The 12,815-nt window shown below is 43.6% G+C and overlaps 1 protein-coding gene across 1 annotated transcript in view; it reads right to left on the bottom strand.

The window, feature by feature from the left end:
• ANKUB1 (ankyrin repeat and ubiquitin domain containing 1) overlaps positions 1-12,815 on the bottom strand; it is a 48,061-nt gene that overhangs the window by 8,116 nt on the left and 27,130 nt on the right. Inside the window, exons 4-5 of the mRNA XM_016221593.2 lie at positions 7,839-7,953; positions 3,968-4,906 (exon numbers count right to left, since the gene is read on the bottom strand). Coding sequence (XP_016077079.1) covers positions 3,968-4,906; positions 7,839-7,953 — 1,054 coding nt within the window. The remainder of the gene's footprint in view (positions 1-3,967; positions 4,907-7,838; positions 7,954-12,815) is intronic.

Consider the following 12,815-nt stretch of genomic DNA (forward strand, 5'->3'; position numbering starts at 1 on the left):
ATTTATGATAAAAACTCTTAGCAAAGTGGGAATAGAGGGACCATACCTCAACATAATGGAGGCCATATATGACAGACCTACAGCCAACATCATACTCATTGCGCAAAAACTAAAAGCATCTTTATTAAGATCAGGAACAAAACAGGAATGTTCACTCTCACCACTCTTATTCAACATAGTACTGGAAGTCCTAGCCACAGCCATCAGACAAGAAGAAGGTGAAATAAAATTGCCATTATTTGCAGATGACATGACACTGTATATAGAGAACCCTAAAGATTTCACCAAAAAAAACTACTAGAACTGATAAAGGAATTCAGTAAAGTATACAAAATAAATATCCAGAAATCAGTTGCATTTTTATACACCAATAATGATCTATCAGAAAGGTAAACTAAGAAAACAGTCCCATTTACAGTTGCATTAAAAAACACCTAGGAATAAATTTAACCAAGGATATAAAAGTCCTGTACTTGAAAAATTACAATACCCTGAAGAAAGAAATTGAAGAAGATACAAATAAGTGGAAGCATATACTATGTTCATGGATAGGAAGAACTGACATCATTAAAATATCCATACCACCAAAGTGGTCTTCAAAAAATGTGAAGCTAATCAGGTCAAATTTTTCAATGTTCCCTCATTGCTTTTAGGCTAAACCTGCCCAGTCTTTCATAGGGACCCTAACCTGCCTCTCCATGTCTGTCTCATACCTCTCTTCTCTCTCTTTGCTCTAGCACATCTTCCTATTTCACAAATGGCAGCTCCAACCACAAGGCTTTTGCACAAGCCATTTCTTCTACCCCAGCACTCTCTCTCCACTCTTCCTTCAACTGCTTAACCCCTACTCATCCATCAAAATTCAGCTCAGACATTTTCTTAGGGAGGTCAAGGGCCATGTCAGACTTCCCTAGAACCTCTATCTCCAAGTTCCCCTCCTTCACAGCACTTCCCTCAGCTTGTGTGATAATGCCCATCACACCCTACTAAGCAATTTTCTTCACAAGCGCAACGCTGTACTGTTTGCTCTCGATTGTGTAGGGTGAACAACTGTCCTGCTTTGCCAAGAACTGAGGCATTTCTCAGGAAGCAGGACTTTCAGTGCTAAGATTAGGAAAATCACTCTACTATTATATCACCAGCTCAATAAATGTTTGTTGAATGAATAATTGTTAATAATCACTAATTGGGTCATCAACCCAACCACCTAACTGAATCTCAGTGTTTCTTTTCAGCATCAGAGTTCCCTGGCTTGACTGACAGTTTCAGGTAGACATAGGTGCTCCAATGACTCCGATGAAGGGCATAAACCAGAGCAAAAAGAGCTGCGCAAGGGCATGAAGACTAGAGATGCCCCCTTCCCCTCCACAGCCCACCAATAGAGGGACGTGGGACAGACCCAGGGGAAGATGCAGTGGAAAGATGACAAAACAGAGGAGAGGGAAGTAGAGAGCGCAAATAGGGAAAAGAGAAAATTATTGGGAAAAGAGAAACAGTAAAGTTGGAAAGATTTGCTAGGAGTAATTCTTCCAGAGGAAGTACTGTACAGAACCAGACTGACTACCGCTCCTTCTGTGCCTCCCTTCTGCAATAGCCTCTTTCTTTAAGGCAATGTTTTCCCCAGAAATTCCCTTCTCAAACTTGAAATTGCTTTCCCCTTTATGATTCCAATTTTGATATACCTACAAAAACAGCATGCTAGTACAACCTCTTTTGAAAACTGTTAGGAGGTGTTTACTAAACTTAAACTTACCCTGTAACCTAGCAATTGCATTCCTAGGTCAAGTGAAAGGAATGCAAATGTCTACCAAAGCTCATATACACAAATAACTATACAGTTTTATTCAAAATAGCCCCAAATTAGAAACAATCCAAATGCCCATCAATAGGAGAACAGATAAATAAAGGTATGGATTACTACACAGAAAAGGAATACTACATAGAAATAAAAAGAATCATGTCTGGCCAGCATGGCTCAGTGATTGAGCATTGACCCATGACCCAGGAGATGGAAGTTTCATGCCTGGTCAGGACACATGCCCAGGTTTCGGGCTCTATCTATCCCCAGCAGGGGGCCTGCAGGAGGCAGCCCATCAATGATTCTCTCATCATTGATGTTTCTCTCTCTCTCTCTCTCCCTTCCTCTCTCTGAAATCAATGAAGACATATTTAAAAAAGAAAGAAAAAGAATCACACATGCAAAAACATGGATGAATCCCATAGGCAACATGTTGAGCAGACAAGCCACACATAGAAGGTAGATATCACATGATGTCCTTTATATGAAATTCAAGAACAGGCAAAACTAATCTCATCAATAGAGATCAGGATAATGGTCTTATCTGGGAGGGGTTATTGACTGGCAAAGGGCAAGAGAGAACTTTTTGGGGTGCTGGAAATATTTTGCTTCTGATCGAGTGGTGCTTACATGGATGTATGCAAAATGAGCCACATATGTGGGATTATCGCTCCTTATGCATTTTGCTATATATTTCACAACCCATTTCCTCCCCGAGAAAACACTACACACAACAGACACTGGCAGCCTCTCTCTCCCCAGGCCACACCCATGCCCACCTTAAACACAGGTGGGTTTTCACACTCCCATCCTGCTTAGCACTGCTCTGGACCATAATAAGCACTTACTGGATGCTTGAACAGTAAGCTCATTTTTAACATGCATCTGTTGATAAAACTAACCAGTATTTCCTTTCTTATGTTGCAGCCTGATTTTAAGACGGGCTATATAATTTTTTCCAATTAAAAATTTTCTAGTCTTGTCTAGAATTTTAGATGATCTCTTTTTCTACATTATAGTCAGAGATACCTCACAAATTACAAGGATTGACGTTATTAAGCAGTTTCTTCCTTTACTGTGCTGTCAACTTCATCGTCCTGAATCGTGCCCATTATAGACCATATTGCTCTCACCACTAGGTGGCAATAACCAAACTATAATAAAATAGACCTGAAATAATGACCAATATAGAAGGGCAACTAAAACAATTTAGCCTTATTTTTTCTTTCTTTCCCATAAATTAGTAGGGAAAAAGCCACTCACAAATCTATATTTCTGCTGTAATAAGTAATGGATGGGACCTGAGATTTTATCAGAGTTGTGTTTTCTGGGAAATCTTATGACCAATATATAAAATTTTATCTTCTGAAATGGATGTGCTTGAAAAATCCACTCCACTTCAAAGACATTTGTTTAAGTCTTTAAATGTGATAATGCATTAGTTTTTAAAACTTACCTTAAACACTAATGCCAATGCTACCTTCCTATCCAATATAGATCTTCCCCCACCTATACATCTTGCCTAGTAAGTCAACTGAAATCTTTGTGGTTTAGTTGGTCATTAAATTGTTTTACTGTTTTCTTCCACTTTCATTACCATGCAGTCTTCCAAGAGACTTTTCATGTTTCTTTCCCACATTTCAGTTTCCCTTTCTCCCTTTAATTATAATGAACAATTTCTTATTAGTTTTTTAAATTGATTTGCAAGAGAGAGAAACATTGATGTGAGAGAGAAACATTGATCAGTTGCCTCCGGCATATGACCCGACTGGGGATGGAACCTGCAACCTGGTATGTGCCCTGACCGGGAATCAAGCCCACCACCTTTCTGTGTATGGGAGGGTGCTCCAACCAAACGAGCCACCTGGCCAGGGCTTATTAGTTTTTATTTTTGTTGTTTTTTAAAAGAAGCAAGGGACCTTGTCAATTGATACAACTCTTTTAACTGTGTCTCTTCTCCTCCTGAACACTTGAGGAGTAAAGCACTACAGATTGGACTGGCCAATAAAATCAGTTTGTTTTGTCCTGAACACGAGGCTAAGATGAGGTCCCGAAGCTGGAGCATCCTGTGTTACACTATATGGCCTGGTAAGGCTTCGTGGACCATTCCCTGCCCCTAGCCCTGCCCTATTCAAGGTTTGCCTCGTATATTTAAGGAGGAAACATTACCTGGCCACAGCTAAGCAGTGGATGGCGTTTTCCCTCGGAGTTCTCCCACTGTGCTCAGAAAACGATGTGAAGGAGGAGCTGAGTAGGAAGTCAGCTCTGGGTGCTGCATAGTAAAAAGATGGGTGTGAATAGCCCACTCTTGAAACCGGAGGGAGGGGGACCTGGGGAAGATAGGCATTTTTTATGAACTTTTCTTTTTTTCTAGATGTGGCAATCATATTTTTCCGATTTTGTTGTTGACGTCTTTGTAATTCAGAGAATGTATTTGTATCTGCCAGTTGAGGAAATCTGAGGGTTTGTTCTCTTGTGTCCTGCTGGGGAATTGCCAAAGGATTGATGGGTTTCTTGCTTGCAGTTTGTTCCTTGAGAGGCGGCAGCTTGCCCACCGTGCTCTGGCAGTCCTTGTTCTCAGCCTTATGCCAGCTCTTGGAGGTCATTTTGGGTTTGGTGAAACCATCCACCATCACAGTGTCTCCCACTTTGGCCCCAGAGACCCTGGCTCCACAAAGCCGGGTGTTGTAAAGGTTGCGACTCTGAGCTCTGAGGACCCACTGTTTTATTTTAATGTAGATCCTCATGGGGACTGAAATCTTCAGAAAGGAAACTGTGGACCACATTTTACTAAGTAAATATAACCCGCAGTCTTTATGCTTGTGTTTGAAGGCAATGGCCAGCGGAGTTTGTCCCGCGGCATCTCTGCATTCCAGGCACAGCACACTGGAGTTGACAAAGGCCTTCAGAATTAACAGCTGGCCCGCCTCTGCAGCTGCATGAACGGGACACTTAGAGACATCTGCATGCAGGGCTTCCTGGCACCACGCTCTGTAGGGGTGGGCGCCGACTGCCTGGTTGGGCTGCGCACCCTGCTTCAGGGCCCACTCGGTGAGCTCAATGTAGCCATAAAAGGCGGCGATGTATAGGGCCACCCTCTTCTGATACCTGAAGGAGTTAAACAAGTATTTATTAGTAGATAAATATAGTTACTCATGAAACATTCTAGTTAAAATGTTTGCTTCTTCCTTTTACCCAAAATGTTTTCAGAAAAGGCAAACAGTAACCTGCAGTAACCTGCAGAGGTCCTGCTTATACACATATCCTGCTATGCACACGAAATAATTCAAACTGATTTCCTTGGGGCGGTTTTCTTTCTTACGAAAATTAAATGCTCAGGAAAAATACCAAGCTTTATACCAACCGGGAAGGTGTTGGAAGAAATTCAGCACGAGTTGTGTATGCTTGCTTTTGTCATTTCTAACGGTCTTGATTTTCTGGCTTCTCGAAGTCTCTACTGCTATGGGATCGGCACCACTAGGTGGCCCCCTGCCAGCACCACTCCAGTGCCGCGGTCTCCGAACTGCTCTCCCACCTTCCTTTATCCCTCTCTGGGCTTTGCCTCACACAGGACTCAAGGACCTTTTTATTCCTTGAGTTGGAGGTTGCCTGTCCTCTGTTCCAACCCTGCAATAGCTTCCCACTGCAAATGAAATTCGAACTCCCCACCTTGGCCGATAAGGCCCCTCATCATCCGGCCCCTGCCTCCTCTCCTGCCCCACTTCCCACCAGTCCCCTTCTATTTCACTGTACTGGAGCCATGCTGGCCTTTTTACTATCCTTCCAACACCCCATAGGGCATAAGTTGAATGATGGGGGAGGGCTGCTCAGAGAAAGAAGAATTAGGGAAGGGAACCTAGACAGGGCCCCACCGGGTATTGTCCAGGATACACTTGGGCAGGGCTATCTGACTCCATTATAGAGATGGAGGCAAGCCAGCCTGATGTGATCCACAATATCCTGCGTATAACTAACTCTCCTGTCTGACTGCGTACCATCTTTTGATGTGTATGTGGCTTCCCATGTAATTTCCCTGTGTGAGGTAGATGGCTTGCCCAGAACATACAGGTCTCTAGAACCCCCTGGCAGATTATATCTAATTAGTTACATGTTAATGCACTGATGGCTCACACATCAATCTCTTTTGAAATTCATTCGTGCAAATCAGGATCTCTGAACTTGATCAGTTTTCTTGATTTGGGGAGAAGAGCCTCTCCTGGGTAGATACTGGCCTTCGCTTTCATCCTCAGTGCCCGTGCTGTGGGAACCAGGGGCGCTCCTGTCGTTGAGGCTGGTTGATCCTGCCTCCTAAAGGTATCTTTCCACAGTCTGTCCTCTCTGTCCTAAGCCTTCTTTCAGTTCCTTGAACATCTATTCTCTTGTCCTGGTCTTTGCATGTGTGGTCCCATCTGCTTTGGAATATGTTTTTTTTCCTCCCTATCATTTACCTGAGTACCAACTCTTCAGGTCTCAGTTTCAGTTCTCTTTCATCCTGCACGGTGCCCATGTCAACACTTTTTACACTGAATGATAACCAACATTTATATCCTGTTGCCATGTGCCACACAACTCTAATTCCTTATGATCACAAGGTCATTTAATTTCTAAAACAGTTCTATGAGATAGATACTATGATCACACCCATTTTATGCAAGAGGACACTGAGGTACAGGATGACTTTATAATTTGCCCAAGTTTCCACAACTAAACACTGAGGGAGAGGGGCTTTGAACCCAGCAGACGGGCACTGAAGTTTGTCCTTCCAAACATTTGCAATTCTGCATCTTCAGGAATTGGTTACAGTTTTCTGTTTCCCCTACTGGACTGTGAGCTTGCCCAGAGCATGGGCTATATCTTGTTTGTTGCTACATTTCTAGGATCTTGTAATACATTGCAAATGCTCAATAGATATTTAACAAATATTGGGTAGAAGACTAAAAGGAGCTTTTCAGTGTGATCATCCATAGTCACTGAGATCTTAGATTTTATTTAAATATTAAGTCAAGTGGAGATGGTTAAGCACATGAGCACTAGATTTAAATAGTCAGGATCCAACACCCAGCTGTGCCTTTGCTTGCTGTGTGACAATGGGCAGATTTCCTAATATCAGTCTCCTCACTTATAAAACAAGATAAAATAGTATCTACCTCATAAAAATTGTTAAGTATCAAGTTAGGTAATAAATTTAACACAGTGTCTGCTACAAAGCACTCAATAAATATGCACTATTAAAAGTAACAACATAGCACAGCTATTTCTTTGGATTTAGAACATGAAAAAAAAAAGGAATTATTACTGTCCCCAAATAGGAGTTAATTTAAAATACTTCACTATTTTGTAAAATTGCAAATGGTGGCTTTCCAACCTGTCACTTCACAGAGCCCTTGGAGCTCTCCCTGTGGGTTTGTGGGCCTGTGTAAAGCATAATTAAGCTACCCACGAGGGGGCGCTGTTCTGAAATACCGCAGTCCCACTGAATTGAAAACAAAAGGGTAATGTAGCATTTGGGAAGCTGCAGAGATACATTAAAATGTTCACTCCCTTCTCTGAGCCCACCCACCTCCACAGCCCCAGCCACAGGTGTTCCACTTCATGTACTGCAAAAGTATGAATACTGTAGTAAATGCGGTTTGAAAAATTACATGGGAGTTTAGGAAGAGGCAGCCAGTCAATTAGCAAATACTGTTGTTTTTTTAAAGAATAATTGAATATGAGTGATGAGATACTTATTCTAATGGCTTTGAAAAGAGGCGTTAAAAGTCTGGTACCCAAACCAAACTGGTCACCCATTTAAATGGTATTTCCTGAAGAATATCTACCCAAATTGCAACCCTTCTGCAAAGGCCATCAGCCCTGCTGGCATCCCTGCTGTCTTATTCCACAAATATCTCAATAATGGGGTCTGGCTGTGACGCTAAGTGGAACTAGCATGGAGCAGAGCATCAGCTGGGCGGTGAACTGCAGCCTCAAGGTCCTACGGGAGTTTAGGGTTACTTAAAAAAGTACTTAAATTAATTTAGCAGATGCTATATCTCCGTACTTAAGTACCAGTTTTTCGTTTGATAAATAGCGTTGGACTTTAAGTTTTTGTCCGAGGAGACAACCCATCAGAAATTCCTTCCATCCGTCCCAGACGTCCAAGCGGAGCGTTGTGCCTGTGGATGAAGAGAGTCAGTTTACAGTCCAGCCCATCGCGGTGGCTCGGCAAATCCATACACTTCTAAAGACAACGCTCCCCCCACAGAGGCGTGGACTAGATGGAAAGTAACCTTGGAACAAGTAGACAGGAACATTATTTTGAGCTTAGGCCTGCACAGTGACTGCACATGGCGCTGAAATATTTTTTGCAGCTCTCTTCACACAGCGCTGTGTTTACTAATTCCACCATGATGTACATGTCACCACATAAAACTAAAGCTCTTATGTTGCAAGAGGAAACTAAAGAAAACGGGGCAGGACAAACGGCTGCTTCTGGGGCCTTTAGCCTACGAGTGGGCTGTGGGTGGAGCTGAATGGAGCCATTCTGTTATGAAGGCTCATTGCTCCTGGAGGACGCATCACTTGCTCCTCACTGGCTGACCCTTTCCCAATGCTGCGACACCACATTCCCTTTGGTCCTCAGGCATCTTTCCTCAGCCTTCGGACCTGCTCACTCTACATGAGACCCAACCTGCCCCCCCCCCCCAGCCCGTCACCTCCCTCCATCCGGCCGGCCTCACTCACTCTGTCCAGGGCACTCTGACCTTTCACCTGTCCTGGAGACACACCAAGTCCACTCCCCTCTCAGGGCCTAAAGGCTTATAACTGCTTTTGCTTCCAAGAGTCTTTCTGCAGATTCTCACAGGGGAGTGTCCTTTTCCTCAGTTTCCAATTCAAGCACCACGTCCTCACAGAGGACTTCTCAGAGCCGTAGCTAAAGCAGCCCCTGCCTCTCCCCTCCAATACTGTTCAGTCCATGGCCTAATTTTTACTTCTTTACACCCCCTCACCAGTACTTGGAATCCTTTTACTTGTGTAGAGATTTTTTTTCATGCCCCCATTAAACAGAAAGCTCCTCCAGGACTTGTCACACACCCTGGCCCTTGGTAAGTGCTCACTAAATACTTGTTGGTTGACTAACAGGCAATCTCAGTGACACTGATGGCTTCATTTACCACCCATGTGCCACGCCCTCCAAGTCCATGTCTGCAGCCCCAGGGCCCCTGCCAGGGACACTGCCATCCATGGGACAACACTATGTTCACGTTGTTCTAGAAGATAACTCGTTGCCTTTCCTCCCAACCCGCTTTCCCTGGCCTTCGGTGCCAGTTTGCAGCACCGCTGTCTTCCTTGCTGCCTAAGCTAGAAATCTCCAAGCCCATCTCCCTCCCTCCCTTTCTCCTGTGCTCTGCATCTGTGCAGTCCCTGAGGCCTCACTCCTTATCTCAGAAATGTTAAGGAACTGTTTCCCTGCCTTCATCTCAACCAGCTCCACCCAGTGCAGGCCGAGGTCCTCTCTCTCCTGCATCTACTTTGAGACGCTCCCAACAAGCCCCTCCTCTCTTTACTCAGGTCTCTGCTCAAATGCCATCTCCTTTGGTAGCCTCGCCCACCTTCCCACGTCATTCCGTGTCCCCTTATTCTGCTTCCTTTTACTTCATAGTTCTCATTTCCATTTAAAAGGTGATATTTTCCTGTTAGCTGGATGGCGCTTGCTTTCCCCACTGCAGCACAAGCTTCCGGAGGGTGGGAACCTTGCTGCTCCTACCCAGGCTCTCTGCCTGCTTCCTCAGTGGAGCCTGGATCATGGGGAATGTTCCGTAAATACTTGTTGAATGAAGCCCCGCCCACTCCCCAAATCCATTCTGGGCATGGGCGTGGGCTGCCCTCCCCACCCTTAGCAGCCCAGGAGGCTGGCCTGCCCTTCCGAGTGCGCACCGGGCTGTTTCTGGCCCTGGGCCTTCTTGTTTCACTGCCCTTCCGTCTAAATTCTCCTGGCTCCTTCCACACACCTTCCTACCAATGGTTTATGATGCAGCACTGGCATCACCTTATCCAGGAAGCCTTCCTGGACTACACCATTCTGTCACTTCTCCAAACAGGTTAAAGGCAGGCTCAGCTGGTGACCATAATATACTTTGAAACTACCATGAGCATGCATTTCTGCTTTGGAATTGCTAGTTTGCAAAGACTGATAGAGAATTCTTTGAGTTGAAGCATCATGTCTCATCCAGTCTGCAGGGTCTGTTTTAGTTATGCTCTTGATTGCAAGGAGGCCCTCAAGAAAATATGTTTATTGTGCTGAGACAATGACCAGACATGGCGTACATTATGGACCAAGGCCCCGGGATCTCCCGCTCCTGCCCTCGGTGTCTCTCTGTATGTCTTCTCACTCTCTCTACCAACAGGCTGCCCTGCTTGCAGTTTCTGTCCTATCACGACTTTGGCTTGCACTCAACATTGGTTTACCACGACCCAACCTCATTTCATGACACTTTTCATTTTCTGCCCCTACTGATAACCAGTTTGTCTTTCAACATTTCCCAAGTTGAATTTACAAGACTAATAATAATACATAATAATAATATATTGAATATGAACAGCTAATATTCATTGAATGCTTATTATATGCTCTGCATTGGTCTAGGTACTTTACATGAATAAGATAAATTAAAATTCACAACAGCCCTAAGTGATAGGTTGTATTATTATCTCTATTTGACAGCTGAGGAAACTGAGGCATTATGAGATTAAGTAACTTGCTCAAGTTTTACCTACCTAGTAAGCAGTGGAACTAAGAGCTGGACCTGGGTAACCTGGCTCCTATGTCCATGTACCTGTCCTCTATGTCTGGCTTTCTGTCTCTTATGTCATTCATTCATCTATCCATTTACTCCCTTGATACTATGCTGTGGTTCAACCACCAGGTCCCTGCTGGGTCTCGCTGAGGCTCACCTTTCTGCCTTTCTCAGTCTTACCAATTGTCAGTTGCAGACTGACCTGCCTATCCCAGGACCCCTACTAGCAGGACTTATTTGAGGTTAACCTCTTTCTGCTAGATATCTACAGGTGGGATCTTCCTAGCTCATCTTCCTTCCCTAAGTGGTTGCCTCACCTCAAAACCCCCACTCTCCTTAGCTCTACCTGTCCGCTGCTGATGGGCCTTGATTCTGAAAACCACAGTGATGGCTACATGATTTAAATCAACAGTAGAGCACTCCATCAAGACTTGCATTTCATTCTGCTTTAATTCCCTATCTGGGAGCAAATGTTATAACTATCAATTTCAGTTCCTTGCAATAAAGCAGTCCTAATTTCTAAAAGAACGAAGCTAAGAATGGATGTTTTTTCTGTTAATGCTCAATGCTCAGCTTTTGTTTATCCAGAGAATTCCTAAGCAGGTTAACCAGCACCATTTATTGGCTAATCCTTCCATCCCAATCAATTTGTAATGCCTCCTTTGTCGCCCATTAAATTTCTTCATAAGTTTAGGGATTCTGTTGGGAAATAGAAATTTACTTGAAAAATGCTATGTTGTTCCAGAAAATACAACTATAATCTATAACTGAAATGAAAGTAAAACTAATGAGACTTCAGCTTCAGGGCCTCTCACTATATGAGCTTTCTAATTCTCTATTCTTAATTTTGGATTATTTTTTAAGGGATCCCAAAAATTGTATATATTTACAAAACTTAGATCCACCCACTCTCTGCTTGCAAACCTATCCATCTACCATGCAGGGAAACAGGTGTGAGTAATAGTGCCTATTCTGGGGAATCATGCCCAACCTCTGCCTATGTGATCCCTGTATCCCAAATTCCAGATTTCTCTGGAATCCTGAGGTAAAACCTGCCTATCTGACTTAGGCTCTTTCTTCTTGAGTATAGAAAACCTTTCTCTGGCTTGGGTTTCCCCTAATGAGAAACAAAACAAAACATTGATCAGAACTAAAGGAGCACCAATAAAGATAGTACATATAAAGGCATGCTGGATTGGCAGTGTAAATTGTTGGAAACAACCCAATTTTGAGTGTATATATTCTAGCAGGTCTCATCTGTAAAAGAAATTAAAATGGCACAGGAGTCCTACAAGGGGCCTAAGGGAGCCTCGTAGAGGAACCAAGGAGAGGTAGAGGGACCCTGGAGCCAGCCCAGATTTCAGGGTCTGAGCTGACAGGAGTCTGCTCCTGGGACGGCCTCTCGGATGCAGTGTGCTCAGGCTGGCCATGAAACCTGCCACAAGGCACTTGCAGTGAAAAGCACCAATGGCATTACCCTGTAAAGGAAAGGCATTCTTTGTTTACTCATTTATTTAGGTACACCTTATTCCAGAAAGGGTTAAAATCAGTTTATAAGAATATATAAAATATAGTCAGAGTAACAGGCAGACAAGCACATAGATAAGCAGGAGGAAAGTAAGGGCCAGGATAGAGACTCGGGGGCTAGGAAAGGGCTCAAATGAACGTCTGTCCCATATAGGTCAGTACAGGAAAAGGGGTGTGCGTGTGTGTGTGTGCGCACCCATGTAACGTGTCACTAAACCTCAAGTCACGAAATCACAAATATTCAAAAATTTGGGGATGTTTAGCTTTGATAAATTCTTGGTAAGTTAATCATTAAATATTCTACAACCAAAAGAGTCCTTTAATCTCATTATTTTATTTTACTTTTTTATATCTTTATTGACTTCAGAGAGAGGAAGGGAGAAGGAGAGAGAAAGAGAGAGAAACATCAATGATGAGAATCATTGATCACCTGCCTCCTGCACGTACCTGACTCGGGATCGAGCCCGCAACCCAGGCATGTGCCCTGACCGGGAATCGAACCATGATCTCCTGGATCCTAGGCTGATGCTCAACCACTGAGCCACGCCCGGCCAGGTAATCTCTTCATTATTTATCTTCTTAACTGCTGCAATCTTACTGTCTCTATCCACTTCATTGAAACTATTCTCTCTGTGTTCACCAATGACCTTTAAGCCAAATCAAAAGTTATTTCTTGGACATTGTTTTTGGCCTTTTTTGGCAACCTGAAAATT

The sequence above is a fragment of the Miniopterus natalensis genome, chromosome 6 (assembly GCF_054644295.1).
Source record: "Miniopterus natalensis isolate mMinNat1 chromosome 6, mMinNat1.hap1, whole genome shotgun sequence".
Lineage (NCBI taxonomy): Eukaryota > Metazoa > Chordata > Mammalia > Chiroptera > Miniopteridae > Miniopterus > Miniopterus natalensis.